Genomic DNA, 15,669 nt, shown 5'->3' on the forward strand with positions numbered 1-15,669 from the left:
GCGCCTCTGCTCCAGGGAGAGGGCACAGCACCAGCAGCCGAGGCTCCCAGGCCGCGGCCCGCTCGGGGCCCTGCACGCTGGCTACTGCCCTCCCCGTGTGCGGACAAACGGGGCGACAGCGGGGCCCCAGGACTCCATCCACACCGTCACTCAGTGTGGACCCGACCGGCAGAAGGCCACGCTCTCTGCAGGCGGCGAAGCCAGGGGGCGGGGGCAGCGCTGACCTGGCCGAAGTTCTCCACGGCGCTCCTGACGTACAGCAGCAGGTGTTTGGCGGAGCGCAGGGCCTGGTGCATCGGGAGCTGCAGGAGGGCAGCCCGCAGCTGCCCCTGGACCCCCTGGTCCAGGAGCGGGAGTGCGCCCTGGCCCTGACCTTGGCCCTGGCCGGCGCAGGCCATCTGCAGCAGGGCACTGAAGGAGGGGGCTGGGGGGTCCGGCGGGGCAGGGCTGCCCGACGTCTGCAGCGCCTGGGAGACAGCAGAGGAGGGAAGAGAAAAGACAGCTCAGCTCCAGGGCAAAGGGCACAGGGTGCTACAACAGGGACAGGGCGACACGCACACAGAGGGACGTTTCACAGAAGTCACCTACTGACACTAAAATCTACGTGAGCCTGCGGCATTTTATTCAAGTCAAGTCCCAACACGCTCAGTCACACGTATTTTCCTAGCGTGTGTCCACATGAGGGCACTGAGCCGGGGAGGTCTTTACACACTCTGGAGAACAGGAGCCACGCGGCACACAGACAGGATTTTACTCACAGGAGTCACTGTGATTAATCCCTGGAAACTGGGAAATGCCACCCTGGGAAGGAGCCGGCTGGGTGAGCTGCACGCCTTCCAAAGGCCTCCCCCGGGAGGACGGGAGGATGAGAGGACATGGCCGGACGGAAGATAAGTTCCTGAAGTCATTCCGTCTCCAAGTGGGTCGTTTCTTCTAACTTAATTCCCAAACTGCCTTCTTTATTCACCCCACGTGGCTTTTCTTGTTATAACTCCAAACACTGTTTCCTAAGGCCAATACAACTAGGCTGTATGGTGCCCTGAAACTCAGCGGGGCTCGACCCTGGACCAGCAACAGCATGACCCGGGAACTTGGTAGAAATGCAAATTCCCGGGCCCGCCCCAGACCTGCTGAATCACACGCCCAGCGACCATGTCTGAACGAGCGTCTGGGGAATCCTGACGCGCCCTCACGGGTGAGAACCGCCGAGTGCCTGACTCCACGGAGTGGACGCCTACACTTGGAGCACCGTGCAGCACAGCACGGACTGCTAACAGCCACGGAAGCGGCTGTGTGCCCCTGACCACCTCCTGACCGCGGCCCGTCAGGCGGGGAAGGCGGCGATAGCCGTGATGGGCCTGGGCTCCGGAGCCCAGAGGCCTGCCTGAATCCTGAGTCCACCACTGCCTGGGGGCGGAACTGCTCTGAACCTCAGTTTCCCCACGTGTACCAGGAGGATAGTTAAGTCCAGACCCCTCTCTGCGTTGTGAGGATTAAATGGCGTAAAATACGTGTGATGCACTTAGGGATGAGGCCCTAACAAACCGTGAACGTGCAATCAACACAGGCTTCTGCTACCAAGTTCATAAGAGGAAGAGGTCCTCCTGAGCTGCCTGCTTTGTCAAGCGCAGCCACAACTGAGTGAATACACAAAAGCACACACGCAAGGTGAATTTCTTGCTCCACCCAGCAATCCTAAGCACGCTGCATCAGAGCCAGACCTGCAGCACCCCTTTTAAGAATGCAGTCCCCACCAAGAGAAAACCGTTTCTTTCTTTCTTTTTTCACTTTCCCGTCTAGCAGAGCGTAGCCTGCTAGCGGCCTTCAGGTCCAACCGCTGAGCACGCCAAGCCTAGGGGCCGCTGAGGCGTGCAGACGGGGGCCGTGAGGCGAGCGCGCACGCAGCACTCGGGAAGGGAGGAGACCCCGCCCCCAACCCCAGCCTCAAAGCCCAAACGTGCAGCCAGCGGGGAGTTCAGTTCTGCTGCGTCGCGGAGCCCCTCGGGGTCTCGTCACATTAGCTGAGCGGCAGAGACACCACGTGCCTTCCTCTCCTACTCTGGGGAAACGAGAAGGTGAAGACCGTTCACCCTGTTAAGCTGTGAAAGCTACACAGCTGGGGTACAGCCCGCCGCGGCCCACAGGGAGGAACCTCCGGGGTTTCCTAGGTTTCCGCAGGCGTGGTGGTCGCCGCAGCTCACCAAGGCCTCTCGGGCTGGCTCCGGGATCCAGAGGCTGTAGTATCTGTTGAACCTGCACAGCTGACGGCAGCAAGGTGGGAGCGGAGGCTCCAACTTGTCGTAAGACTGAAGCAGAAGACACAGAGCCAGCGGGTCTCTCTGGGTGTGGAGGAGGTCCATCAGCACCCGTGTCAGATACGCCACGATGCTTTCTCCTGCAAAGGAGGGAGACACAGCGGGGAGAGGCTTGCTGGGACTGCCCTTCTGTGACCCATCAATAACATCAACTCCCACCCCTATTCAAGACCCAGAAAGAGTCATAACCATTCTGCAAGCGATCACACAACCATGCTGGAAGGCAGATGCTACCACTGCAGACCATGCCAGACTCTTATTAAACACAGAGCACACAGTCAGACTTCGGGTGCTGAGGCCCAGAAGTGGAGACCCAGGCACTGAAGAGGTGAGGCCAAGGCCACCCGGGACAGGGACTTGCTTGGTGCAAACCAATCCATTTCCACTTCCTTGGCACACAAGCCTCCCTTGCAGTTAGGCTGGGACCACATGACTCGCTTAGCCACTTCCAGGCCTGGCCAGAACACCTCTGCTTGACTGTCCACTCTCTCTTCCTCTTCCACAGTGACCTTGGAAGCCATATGTTGAGATGGCACAGCTACAGGATGGGAGCAGCCAGGATCCCCGAGCTACCTCCTGGACAACAGCCACCCAGGAGAGCACCTGAGCTGTCCTGGACTATGACAAGGTCGAGAGAGAGACCTTTATTCCGTAAACCACTGACGCACTGGGGCGCATGTGTTACTGCAGCAAAGCCTGAGCAATCCTGACTGACTACACCATTGCGATCTGTGAGTGCTGTCTTGGGTCTATGTTGCCTGGACACCCAGTAAGGATGAAGGACTTGTACCTTAGCATCAAGATATCAAGAATAAATACTGGGGCTTCCCTGGTGGCACAGTGGTTGAGAATCTGCCTGCTAATGCAGGGGACACGGGTTCGAGCCCTGGTCTGGGAAGATCCCACACGCCGTGGAGCAGCTGGGCCCGTGAGCCACAACTACTGAGCCTGCGCGTCTGGAGCCTGTGCTCCGCAACGAGAGAGGCCGCGATAGTGAGAGGCCCGCGCACCGCGATGAAGAGTGGCCCCCGCTCGCCGCAACTAGAGAAAGCCCTCGCACAGAAACGAAGACCCAACACAGCCAAAAATTTAAAAATAAATAAATTATTTAATTAATTTAAAAAAAAAAAGAATAAATACTGAAGAGAAAATACCGGTGTTACAGCAGGTGTCTGTGCAGCCATGCAAACACATTATTTCAGACTCATCCGTCAAACGAACCGTTTCCCCACGGCCTCGCCAGCCTCTGGATTCCTACCGCTGTACACTTAGTTCTACCAGCTGTGTAGCGACCACTGTGGCGGGTCTGAACCCTTGCTGCCTTGGGTGTTCAGCAATTGTTTCCAAAGCCCTTGGACTCCCACCTCCTACCCCACAGAGACCCAGCCGGCCTGATGCAACCAGAACACCCTCACTACACACAGGCACCTGCTTCACTTTCTGTTCCAAGGAGCAACTTATTCCTGGCTTCCAGGGCAGCGGGGACCACAGCACTGAACGGGAACGTGAGCAGGATCGTGTCTGCATTCAGTAAGGATCCAACCTCCTCATCCAAGCCTTCGCTGCCCTCCACCAGGACATCCACCATGTCGAGAACATCTGAGGCAGAAAGATGGGAATCAAGGCCAGGCAAGAGGTGCCAAAGGAGTCTACTGCAAGAACCCCACAGGTAGGGCAAGCAAGGGAACATCTGCAGAAAGAGGGAAAAACGAAAGCTAAACTTCTCTTGGGGGAAAATGCTTAGCGTAATGTTTGATTCTAAACAAATAAGGGCATTATCTATAAAATCTTAAGATCTCTGCCAGACAAAATGCAGGACTATCCAGCTCAGGTGATAACACGTTGAAGCTTCCTCGGGTGACTCTGAGAAGCCCAGAAACTTTAACCTGGATAGTCACAGAAATAAGCCAAAATCTGAGAAGCAACAGAGCATAAGGGTTAACGCACAGACTAGGGCCAGAGTGTCTGAAGTCAAATCCTGACTTTGCTACATCCTCGCTGTGTGAGGCTGAGCAGATTGCTTAACCTCTCTGTGCCTCAGCTGCCTTGTCAATACATAAAATGAGGATAATCCCCCTCAACTTGGGGTTGTTTATGAGGTTACACGAGTTAGGATTTATTAAGAGCTTAGGGCATCACCTGGCACAAAGTAAACACTGCACAAATAAAAACAACGCAGCAAATAAGCCCTGTACATATTTCCTGTTACATAAACAAATAAGGGGATTTCCAATTCCAGATGCGGCTGATCTCTGATGCAAAGAAATGGGACGTCTGCCCTCCGCACAAGGCTTCAGTGCAATTCTGTTTTGCCTCTGATATGCCACCGTGGCTGGCTTTTCAGAAGCCCGAGGAGCGCGGGGAGTGGCACCCACCGTCAATGTGGGAGATGGGAATGCTGACATCATCGGCGTCCTGCCGCGTCACGGAGGCCTGCAGGGCGCTGGCTTCTTGGACAAAGTCGGACGCTTTGTCCGTGTATGAATAGGGATTCGCCACCAACGTCAGGAGAACCTGAGCATTAAAGAGTCAAGTGGCAAGTATTTAGATGGTCACACGTGAAATGGAAAATGCCCCCAAATGTCGCAGGTAAAATAAAGGGAAGAGCAAAAATCTTAACAGGCCTTCAAAGAACAATAGTTTTTCTGCAAAGTTTTTTAAAAAAACTTTTTGTTGTAGAATTTTTAAAAATATCTCCTTTTCGCATCAGACTACTGCTTTTAATACCGCTCTTAGTATACTACTAATTCCTCCTACAAAAACAAACGCCCAAAAGGAAGTTAACAGCACACAGTAATATAGTCCCATTTTACAGATTCTAAAACTAAATAGTTCTGACATCTCAGCAAGAATTAGGAAGTGAGTCAGGAGGAGAGGCCTCTGGGCTCTGGCACATCAGAAGTGCCTTGATTATACTGAGGATCACTCAGTACGTCGTCCTGAACATGCTTCTTTACGTGGGAAATATGTGCTCACGCGTTCCAAAAACTGAATCACGGCCTCCTTGTTCTCCTCCGCGGTGTCATCCAGGTGCTCCAGCCACAGCTCCAGCTCCTGCCAGGTGTGCTCAAACAACCCTGTGTCCCGCAGGATCTGAAAAGTCAGGGAAGAACCCGCTTTCCGTGGGTCCTCTGAGACCCACGGAGCACAGAGGGGGTAAAAGTTCCATCTGGTTTTACTCTAAAAGCTACGCTTCAGAACAACACCCAGTGTTGAGGGAAACGAGGACAAGAGGTCGCTCTGGGCTCGGTCAAGGAGAACACGGTCCCTCGTCTTGCTGCTGCTTATTCCTCTCCTTCAACTCCTGAATGATAAAAAGGGAAAATATCCCGCTGCTACTTGAAAGTCTGCTTTTCAACCTGGGACTTGACTCCTCCCAGCCACTCAACCCTCAGCCTGCATGAAATCCTCCAAGACAGTGACCCAGTCAGGCTGAATCATCTCAATGTGGCTTCTCAAGACCCAGGCCTGGGCCAGAAGCACCACCTTAGTTCTGTTCTAAGGGAGCAGAACTTGTTACGAGGCAGGACTTGGTTAAATGACATCCCCAAATGGCCCGACGACAGAACTCCGGGTCTCAGCAGCCCCTCGGCACGAGCCCTGCACAGACTGCTCTGAGGAAGAGCCCGACGTGCCATTACACCCACATGCAGGGAGTGATCATGAAATCACACCTGCACAACCTTGTAGAGGAGGACATTTCGCGTCCTCCAAGCAGCTCAGGCGAGGTTGAAGGGTGGCAAGACTACTACTGGCACTTCAAAGGTAAAATCTCTGTACCCTAAATACAATGAAATACAATGAATGTAATTTTTCTAGCAACCCTCCCGGCCCCGGCCCTGACCAGGATGTCTGCTGCCCAGTGGAACCAAGGAACTAGATTTCCTAGCGCTGCAGCAAGACCTGACGTAGCCCTGGAAAATGAGTTCAAGTGTAAGAAAGAAGAGACGCCAACAAACTCCTCATTCCCTTCCGCTGACTCTGGTGACACCTGTGCTGTGGGTGACGGCCGCGGTCAATCGCCAGGGTCCTGGAGAAGGCTGAGTCTGGGGCTGAGGGAAGAGGCGTCGCCTACTAAATTGTTCCCCAGAGGGCTGAAATCTAATGTTTACTGAGTCTAGAATGTGCCAGGCATGGCCTACTATTTGATCACACGTAACCTCCCTTGCAATCCTACGGTTTTGTTATTCCCGTTCACCACGAGAAAACTAAGTTCAGAGAGGTTAAGCAATTTGTCCAGTGCCACCCAGGAACGGCAGAACCAGGACTCAAATCTTGGAACAGGACTTCAAAGTGCCCGCTTTTCCCATTTCACCAGGTTGCCTCTTGGGAACACAGCCAGGTTAAGACAGAATACATTAAAATTGCCATAAAACCTTCTGTTTTTAAATTGTAACAGTCCTAATACATCCTTAATTCAACAACTGTTGACTAAGCATCTACTATAAGGAAGATTGTACAAAACGCTTCTAGAACTAGGAACTGGTAGAAAAGGCTCACCTTCACGATCAGAAGTTTGGTTGATGACTTGAGATGCGAATGGCTACTGGTCACAAACATCTTCATCAGTAAGTAAAACACGGATCGCTTTCCTCCGATAATTTCTGCATCTGGGCCTTCCTGGAGTTTGAACAATAGAATATTATAAATGTAACAAAGGCCACTGCTTGCTGAGCAAACAGGTACTGCATGCCCAGTGTTCTTCCCGGCCTCTCATCTCATCTCATTTTAACCACCGCTCGGCAAGCCTGCCGGGAGGCTCTACACGAGGAACCTCAGGAGTTAGGAGCTCCTCCCACACCCCCGAAAGCAGCTGTAGTTAACATCAGTCACAGCAGGAAGCACGGGGGCCCTTCAGGTGCTTCACATACGCTGACTCACTTTGTCCTCCCAACAAGCCTGCGGTGGAGACAATCGTCACCCCCATTTCACATGTGCAGACACTGAGGCACAAGGAGGTAACAGCCGTTTAATGACCGAAGTGGGACTCAAGCCCAGGAGCCCTGGCGCAGACGCGGCACTGGCTGGTGGCGGGTGGCTGGCGGGGAAACACACCACCCAGGGCTGCCTGACTCCGTCCAACGCCACGCTTGCTGCACTTCAGCAAGATGCCGGTGCTGATATAATCGGTTCCTTACACATAAGCAAGCCTCTTAACAAAGGCTTCTGGGCTTTGAACACATGGAGCTCCAGATTCCCAGCCCAGACTCCGATGCATCTGTGTCTCCCTGGAGCGTCCCCACAGCCCTGGTCTGAGCACATGAGGGCTATTGTTCACAAAGCCCAGCAGAGCCACCTTATGAGCAAAAAATGAAGCATGGGATATAAACTAATATGTTAATACCAGTTCTTTCAAGGTAAGAGCCCTCTGTTCCCTTTCCAACTAAATCGTCAAGACCCCAGTGGCCCAGTTCAGCTGGGGTAAAAACTAAACACCCCAGACTCATCCGTCATCTCACTGGGGTCCTGGCAGCGACCTCACGGGGGCTGTCAAGTTGAGAGCAGGGTGTGGGCAACACTGCCTGGGTCCAATCCTGGATCCCCCTACTTACGGCTGGGACCCCACGGAAGTCTCCTAACCACTCAGCTCCAGCTGCCTCGTCTGTAAGTGGTGATAAATGAGATACATAGCACACTTGTGCCGAGCCTGGCATTCAGTAAGTTCTCAGTGAGAACTATCCTCAACTATGAGGCAGGTGAACCTTAGAAAGAGGACTTAGGGGAACACAAAGGTCCCAGTGCCACGGTGTTCTTCTACCTTTCTGGAAATATCACCTCTGAAAGTGCCAGTGTACGTTTCCGCACTAGTGGTTCCATACAAGAGCTCATAGAAGACATAAGTCATTAAAACAAGTCATCTGAGCCACTGAGAAACACACTCAGACAATGCTTAATTTGGCCTGGTCGTTTTCCCTCTTTGGATAGAAGTGACATGGCGTCCTGTGTTTAAATACAGAGGTAAATATCTGTCGCACCTTGAGTTCCCTTTACGATTCAACATTATGTTCTCCAGAAATCCTAGAAGACATTATCAAAGACACAGAAAACAACGCCAGCAATCTTTACTGATTTTTCCACCAGCCTCAACCCTCTCCTGGCTTGGTGTCTATTCCCATCTCTGTCTTAAGTTCTTCCAGGATGAGGACAAAGGAGAAGGAAATGTATTTTGTTTATTTCCAAAAAGGTTTTTAAAGGACAAGAAAAATGTTAAAGAGTCAAGAGAAAAAAAGTACAAAAACTCCCAACACCCAGCAGTAATATATTTTCAGTAAGGATAGCTAAGCACCTTACTTTGCAAAGCAAAGAGATTCCTGGTTCACAAATCAGGACCTGGCCTCTGCTCTAGAGGCTTCTCTCTAAAAGGAGAAACGTCAACGTCTTCCTTCGCAACCAGCAGTCAGGGTTCTGATGCAGCTAGAAATTCCCAGGCCAGAAAGCCGACAAGCCTGCCGGTGAGCTAACAACAGAGGCGGGGTCACGGCCTCCTACCTGGGCCTTTAACCACAGGAACTTGCTGGCGGGCAGTGCCAGGGCCACCTTGAGAACAAGGTGCTGCAGGGTGAGAGGCACCTCCTCACGCAGGCCCTCCTCTGAGATGACGCCTGTGGGCGGGAAAGAGGAAGACAGATGAGACATCGGGGGGTGGGGGGCGGGCGCGGGGGCCCAGCTACTGCTGCCCTGGCCACGAGGACGCGACAGGGAACTGTCCAGGGAACTAGGCAGGAAGACGTGGGGTTCCGCCCGTCCTTGTCCTGCAGTCACCCTCACACAGGCTGTGCCCGCTCTCCTGCCCACACACCTCACCGACACATCCCCCCGTCCCAAGGTCTATCCAAGTCCTTCACCAAAGAGCGGGGGTGCTATCTGCCCATCCCTGCACTCGGCCCACAGTGACCTCCTCCTACAGCTCAAAGCCCCCAGTGCACACTGCCCTCCAGGTACAGAGGTACAGTCTCTCGTGCGTGTGACCCCTGGTGCGGGGCACAGGCCTTGCTCCCTAGACGGCAAGCATCTTGTGCACAGCCTGCGGCCGCCTGGGTCTGAGACGGGGTCCTCAGCCTCTGGCCTGATTTCTGGGTTAATCCTTTGCTTGGGAAGGACGTGGTACCAAATGTTAAATGGCCACTTTATAGTAAATCTCATATTCTTACAGCAAGAGAACTTTTTGCCTTTAAACCATCAAAAAGTTAATTACAGCTTTTTGAATAGGATTATTTCAGTAGCTTATATAAATTCCAAGAATGATATTTCCGCAAGTCTTCCTCCGTAGGCCCAATTATAAAGTCAGTTTTATCAGACAAACTTTTCCATCAAGGAAACGTGGCCAGACAAGCATAATGTTACTTTTACAAGATGTGGTTTGAACTTCACTGGGTAAAATATGAGTAACTATGTCAGAAGTGCCTTGCATGACCGGGACCTCCTTCTAAGGGGCTCTCATTTCTGCACCCCTCTTCCTTTGCAAAGAGGCTTTAGAATTAACATCACATAATCTCATCTGTCGATCACCCACGGCAGGCAACGCAGCCTGGCTGGCTTCTCCCTTCTCTCTTGATGCTGCCAAGTGTTCATCTGATATCTCCTTAAGGAAGACCAGCTATTTACAAAACATTGGTCCAGATGAAAACAGCCCGGCTGGCGGATCACACGCGCCGGCCACAATGCCCAGCAGCCTTCCCAGTCCTCGGCTCCGGAGCCTCTGCTCCAGTTTACCCACACTTCCTTCACCCCCACTGGCAGCACCAGGAGAGGGGCGCCCACCATCCCTCGAGACGCACCTTTCAGGAGCTTGCTGAAGTCAAAGTTGTACTGCATGACCACGTGCGGGACCACCTTCTGGTAGAGGCAGATGACCTGGAGCAGGACGGCTTTCAGAAGAATGGTTTCTGCATCATCTGAACCAGAATTAAACAGCTTGAATCAGGAAACACACTTGCTCTCTGTCCTCAATCAGTGAGCCATTGAACCACCCGTGACCCATCACAGTCAACTGTATGTGGAACACTGAGGCTGCAGACAGATCCCCGTGGAGCGAGATTTAAGGAGTCAACGTGGTGAAAGTCAAAAGTGCTCAAACAGGCTGGGTCTAAATCCCGATTTCACCGCTGTGATCTCGGACAGGGTAAAGCTACTCTGTCTCTCCGTGCTTTAGCGTCCTCGTCTGAAAAATGGGGACACGTGGCAGTGCCTACCCTACAGGGCCGCGCAAGGATGAAAGAGGACAGAGAGATAAGACGTGAAGCCCACCGCCTCACCAGTGACAAGGTCTGAGTCAACACATCTTATTTCCAGGGGGACCGTGTAGCCCACCACTATCCGCAGAACAAAAGAGAGGCCACCTCCCTCACGGAAAGGCCAGAGCATGTGGCACTCATCATACAAGTTTTTAGAGAGACACAGTGCTTGCATAAATCTTGGGCACATTTCTAACAGATGTTAAAACTCAATGTACAATGCCATGCTCATTCTTCTCCCTAAGCCAAGAAGGACACAGGATTCATTCAGAGCCAGAGAGGCCTTCACAAGTCCCTCTAGACCAGCCCCTCTGGACAGGAGGCGCCCAGGCTGCCTGTGTCAGTGGTATCTGCAAACAGAAGAGGCCCCTCACCGCTCTGGGGAGCCACGCAGGTAGCAGGGGTCCTGTTGCCCCTTTTCTTCGCTTTCTCGTCATCCTGTTCTGTCTCCTGCTTCCTAAGTGACTGCCAGACCCACACGATGGCATTCAGGTCTGGTAAAATCTAAAAGGGAAAACAAAGAAACAAAAAATCAGTCACGTTAAAAGGAAGAGAAACAAATGAACTGAACCTACTAACAAGGAGAAGCAAGAACAGAGGAGAGGGGCCAGCATGTGCAAGTGTGTGCGTGTGACCGAAAGAGGTCCCAGCCTCTGGGAGCTCTGTTTTGGGGTATAATTCCCAGAACTGAACACTGTAAGAATTTGGTGAAAACACAAGCACCGATCATTAAAACAAACCCCTGAAGACTTGTTCACCGGAGCCAGACACTGGGAACCAAGAAACTCATCCTTACGGCCGGCTGGGGGCACCCAGCCCAGCAAGCCCTTGGCTCTTCCGGGCACCCACCCAGTCTGCAGACGCCTGGCCTCCCTGCTCACCAGACCGAGCCCCAGGGAGGAAGGAGCAGGCCACCCGTCACTGCAGCCCCAGTCCTGATGAGACCTGAGTCCCAGGAGCACCCCAACCCCTTCCCTTCACTTCGCACCCACCCTCTGGGCCCCCAAGCTCGCCTTTTCCCTCTGGTGTGCTCGCCTGTGACCCCTGTAAGCAAAGGCCAAGTCTGGCTCCCGGGCCTACCTTGCTCAGGGCTTCTCTGAAGAGCCGCACAAAGTCCTCCATCATCGCCGCCGTGTACACGCCCGACTCCTGCCAGGCCCCTTTATTCAGGCAGTAGTCGATAGTCTTTGAGGCTCTCTTCAAAATGATGGAAATAAGGGATAAAGCTGTGTGTTTCACTGATTTGCTGTCCAACTGGGAAGAAAAAGAGGTAAATCCACAAGTGTCTTTGGGCCGCACTGGTGGACACAGAGCGCCCAGGCCCTGGCCCTCCCCAGGAGCCTGCCGAACCTCTGCGCTGTGCATTGGTGGCCCGGGGACCCTGCCCGCTTCACCTCCTGCAGATGTGACCTCAGCTGTTGCCGGGAGCGCGGTTACTAAAGGTGGCATCTGATGGTTATTCTTAACTGCTGCTCCACAGTCTGTTTTTGGTAAAGTCTTCCCTGACCACCACTCGGCTCCACAGATTACCTGCCTCGACAACAGCCGAGATCCCACCGGGACCCGACCGGCCTCTCCACTTATCGTCAGGTGGAGAGATGACGGGCCAGGGCACCAGGCACCCGAGTCCGGCCAGCCACCTCTAGGCACACAGCCTCCACCCCAGGCCTCCCACATCCAGACTCTCTACCTGGATTCAGACAGCCAGGAGGGCCTTCAAAATCCTCACTCGCTGAAGAGGTTCAAGAACCTGTGCTATTACCACAAATGGGGAAAGGCTAGGCCCCGGCCGGTGGCAGTATGTCCCTGGGCCAGCAGCAGCGAGGACGTCTCCTGGGACTCGGGAGACACGTTCGATCTCAGGCCCAGCCCAGCCCAGCCCAATGCCATCAGCCCCGGGTGACTCCCGAGTACAGAGAAGTCCAGGGAGCACCAGCTGGGATGCTGCAGCTTTACAGTCAGGTAGAAACAAGAAGGTTTTCTGATGGGCCTTCAGTTTAATAACACCCCAGGGCCCCAGCACTCCAGCTGGTTGGCGTCTCATTTTACATGGACGTTGTACGCTAATGTAGCGCTACATTAAATGTCTTAAACCAATAACCACTCCCACCCCATCATCACTTCAAAGGCAGGACCCGAACGAGTGTAAACACGTACACCCACCAGCTTGGAGCGCAAAGCTCAGTCAACAGCCTGAGACCCTGTCTCCAAACACATTCCTGTTCCCTGTTTCTAAAACAAGCTCACTCTTTTCCTTCTGATCTAAAATGTACGCCATTAAAATTCTGCAGATAACACCGTAAAGAATACAAGAAAAACGTCATTAAAAAACCCCACGTACTCCTAAGTCCACCCCCCAGACACACCTGTCTCTGGTGTCACTTGTACGAACACACTGTCACAGCTCAGAAAGGGCCGTTGACGAGAAGGCGAAGCTGTGGCTTCCCCTCCGCTGGCCCTGGGCCTGCACAGGACGGCAGCCTCGGCAGGAGAGGAGGCCACGTGCTCTCCCCGCCCCATGGCTGCCCCGCCCAGCGGATGGAACACCCCCTAGGGGCACAACCCCTCTCTCCTGAAACAGCGTGACAGGGAGCGAGACAGCCTTTTATATCCAGACTGGGGTATGTACCGGGGTCGGCTCAAAGGGCAGTGTAAATGCAGCCGGCCAGGCTGAAACTATCTTCTACCCGTGAAGAGGCGGCATCAGACACCTTCCTTTCAATTCTACTTTGCAAGTCCCTGGAATAAGATATCTTGTGTCTCTCACAAAACAGATGCGCAAGCTAGCTGGGTCCTAACCTTGATTCTATGATTTGGTAACCACAGCAAAAGGCCTTACTGGCCGGTCCCACCCAGGCCTCTTCCTCTTCACTCCAGCGCCTCCTCCCGGCCCCCTGGCCACTCTCAGCACAATCCCTGGATGGGTATCAAGAAATGCTCAATCCCACCACACAGGCCAATGAGTCTTCGCCAATTTACGGTAACTGCCCCATCACCACCGGAGCCGACCCACTACGGCAGACCCTGGTCCTGCTGTGTTCAGATAACAACCCAGCCTGCCTGAAGGATGGGGACTCCACCCGCACCGAGGAAACCCCAGGCCCTGCACTCCCCTGAACACCTGGCCTCCCCAGGTGGGTCTTGAGGCAACCTGGGTTTAGGAGGGGCTGGCTGGCCTAGGACCCGTGTATGCCAACAAATCATGGCTGTCCACCTAAGGCCATGAGTTATGGTGAAAAATGCATGGGTCCCTCACAGTGTGGTTTCTCATGGGACTTGGGAACCTTTATAATAAATAATGACATGGACTTGAAGTATCTATCTTTTCCTTGGACATGTCCTCCCCAAACTCCTGAAACAGCTGGTCCTCAAAGTAAATGTTCCCCAGAAAACTTAACACTATTCATTTAAACCACAAAAGAAAGGATTTGCTAGGCAAACCTCAGTCCTGCCCTATCCAGAGTTCCTAAAGTAATGAGACTTGAACACATGACATTAGGCTGCAGCTGAGCACACTTCCCCTCCCACCCCTGCGAAGGCCCAGAGCCATGGAGGGGTCCTGCCGTCCCGGCTCTGTGCTGGAGCAGGACAGGCATGTGCCTCGGGCCCCAGGGCACCGTCCGCGGGCGAGTGGACACATGGAAAGCCTCAGAGGCTCTGACAAAACACGAACCAATACATGCAGGCCGGTATTCTCGGCACAGTCCCCAGCACGGCCAGTGGGGCGAGTGGGAGAGAGTCTGGAAGCAGGGTCCCCACTCACGTTCAGTGCTTGGGTGAACATGATCTTATTGCACACCAGGGGCACGGTGGTCACCATCACCATTGCCAGGAGCCGAGGCAGCGGGATGAACTCTCTGGTCTGAAACGCCCGGGAGATGTCTGGCTGGGCAGCGTAGATCTAGGGAAGGGAGAACAGAGAATGAGCTGGTGGCGGAGGTTAGCTTTCAAGTCTGAGTCTGTCTGATTGTAGGCACCCAACAGTAAAGCCGCTGCAGTGAAATAACTACAGTAATAAAGGTCCAAGGCTCGCCACAAGGAACAAGGTCTGGAATATTAACCCCTAAATCCACTTGTTAGAGACAAGTCGGGTCATGAGACTGTTACTGGGGACGGCGACCTTCAAAGCAGAGCCTGGTCTGTGGTCTGGGGAGCCTCTTAAAACCTCTGATGGCAAACAAGTCACTGCTAGAACTCACAACCGGATTATTTACTCACCAGTTACTGCACTTGGCAGGCACCTAACAAAGTATGTCATCTTTTCAACACTTCATGACAACTCTTTGGGGTAGGGATATTTTATATCAAGATAAAACATGTTTACAGATGACAAAACTGGACCTCGATGAGGCTAAGTAATTTCTCTAGGGCCATGAGGCTAGAAGGCAGAGAAGCAAGGGCTCCCATCCTGCCCTGCGACGGCCGCGCACCTGCCCCTGCCCCTCCGGAGAGCAGCATCAGGGCTGCTCCCGACAGGGGTGGTGGCCACAGGGATACGTCACCAAAGTGGGGGGCAGAGTGCCTCCTTCTTGTCCCAAATACACGCTGGGAGGGAATTCCCCGGTGGTCCAATGGTTAGGACTCAGCGCTTTCACTGCCAAGGGTGCAGGTTCGCTCCCTGGTAGGGAACTAAGATCCCGCAAGCCACGTGGTGTGGCCATAAAAAGAAATAAAAAGCAAACACCCAAATACACGCTGGGACCACCGCACACACAGGCATTCAAGGAAAATGAGGGAATACGTGAATAAAAGTTTGTTTTACAGGTAACCCCATGCCCAGGTCAAGGCACAAGAAAATAATCCCAGGTGTGTCACCATTAGGCAGTCCATAAATCAGAGAGACAGAGAGAGAGAGACAAGAGAGAGACAGAGAGAGAGAGACAGAGAGAGGTAAAGCGAGCCGGGCAGTACTGCCTAAGAATCTGAAGCAGGCACTTCCTTTGGTAGATGAGGGGAGGTTGACACCCATGATCAGATGGAAATTAACTCATATCCACTTGAACAGACCACCAATTCACAGCTTACTTCAAGTTGTTCTAAGTACTTGAAATGGCAATCTTTAAAAACTATTGTACAGTTCAGACATTTCACTAATTCCAGCCCAACTGTGCCGAAACTCA

The 15,669-nt window shown here is 53.1% G+C and overlaps 1 protein-coding gene across 1 annotated transcript in view; it reads right to left on the minus strand.

The window, feature by feature from the left end:
- URB1 (URB1 ribosome biogenesis homolog) overlaps nucleotides 1-15,669 on the minus strand; it is a 66,168-nt gene that overhangs the window by 29,568 nt on the left and 20,931 nt on the right. Inside the window, 11 exon segments of the mRNA XM_036850460.1 lie at nucleotides 225-467; nucleotides 2,202-2,395; nucleotides 3,744-3,914; nucleotides 4,691-4,829; nucleotides 5,292-5,408; nucleotides 6,816-6,935; nucleotides 8,805-8,917; nucleotides 10,094-10,210; nucleotides 10,924-11,053; nucleotides 11,630-11,803; nucleotides 14,313-14,450. Coding sequence (XP_036706355.1) covers nucleotides 225-467; nucleotides 2,202-2,395; nucleotides 3,744-3,914; nucleotides 4,691-4,829; nucleotides 5,292-5,408; nucleotides 6,816-6,935; nucleotides 8,805-8,917; nucleotides 10,094-10,210; nucleotides 10,924-11,053; nucleotides 11,630-11,803; nucleotides 14,313-14,450 — 1,656 coding nt within the window.

Source organism: Balaenoptera musculus, chromosome 4, assembly GCF_009873245.2.
Source record: "Balaenoptera musculus isolate JJ_BM4_2016_0621 chromosome 4, mBalMus1.pri.v3, whole genome shotgun sequence".
NCBI lineage: Eukaryota > Metazoa > Chordata > Mammalia > Artiodactyla > Balaenopteridae > Balaenoptera > Balaenoptera musculus.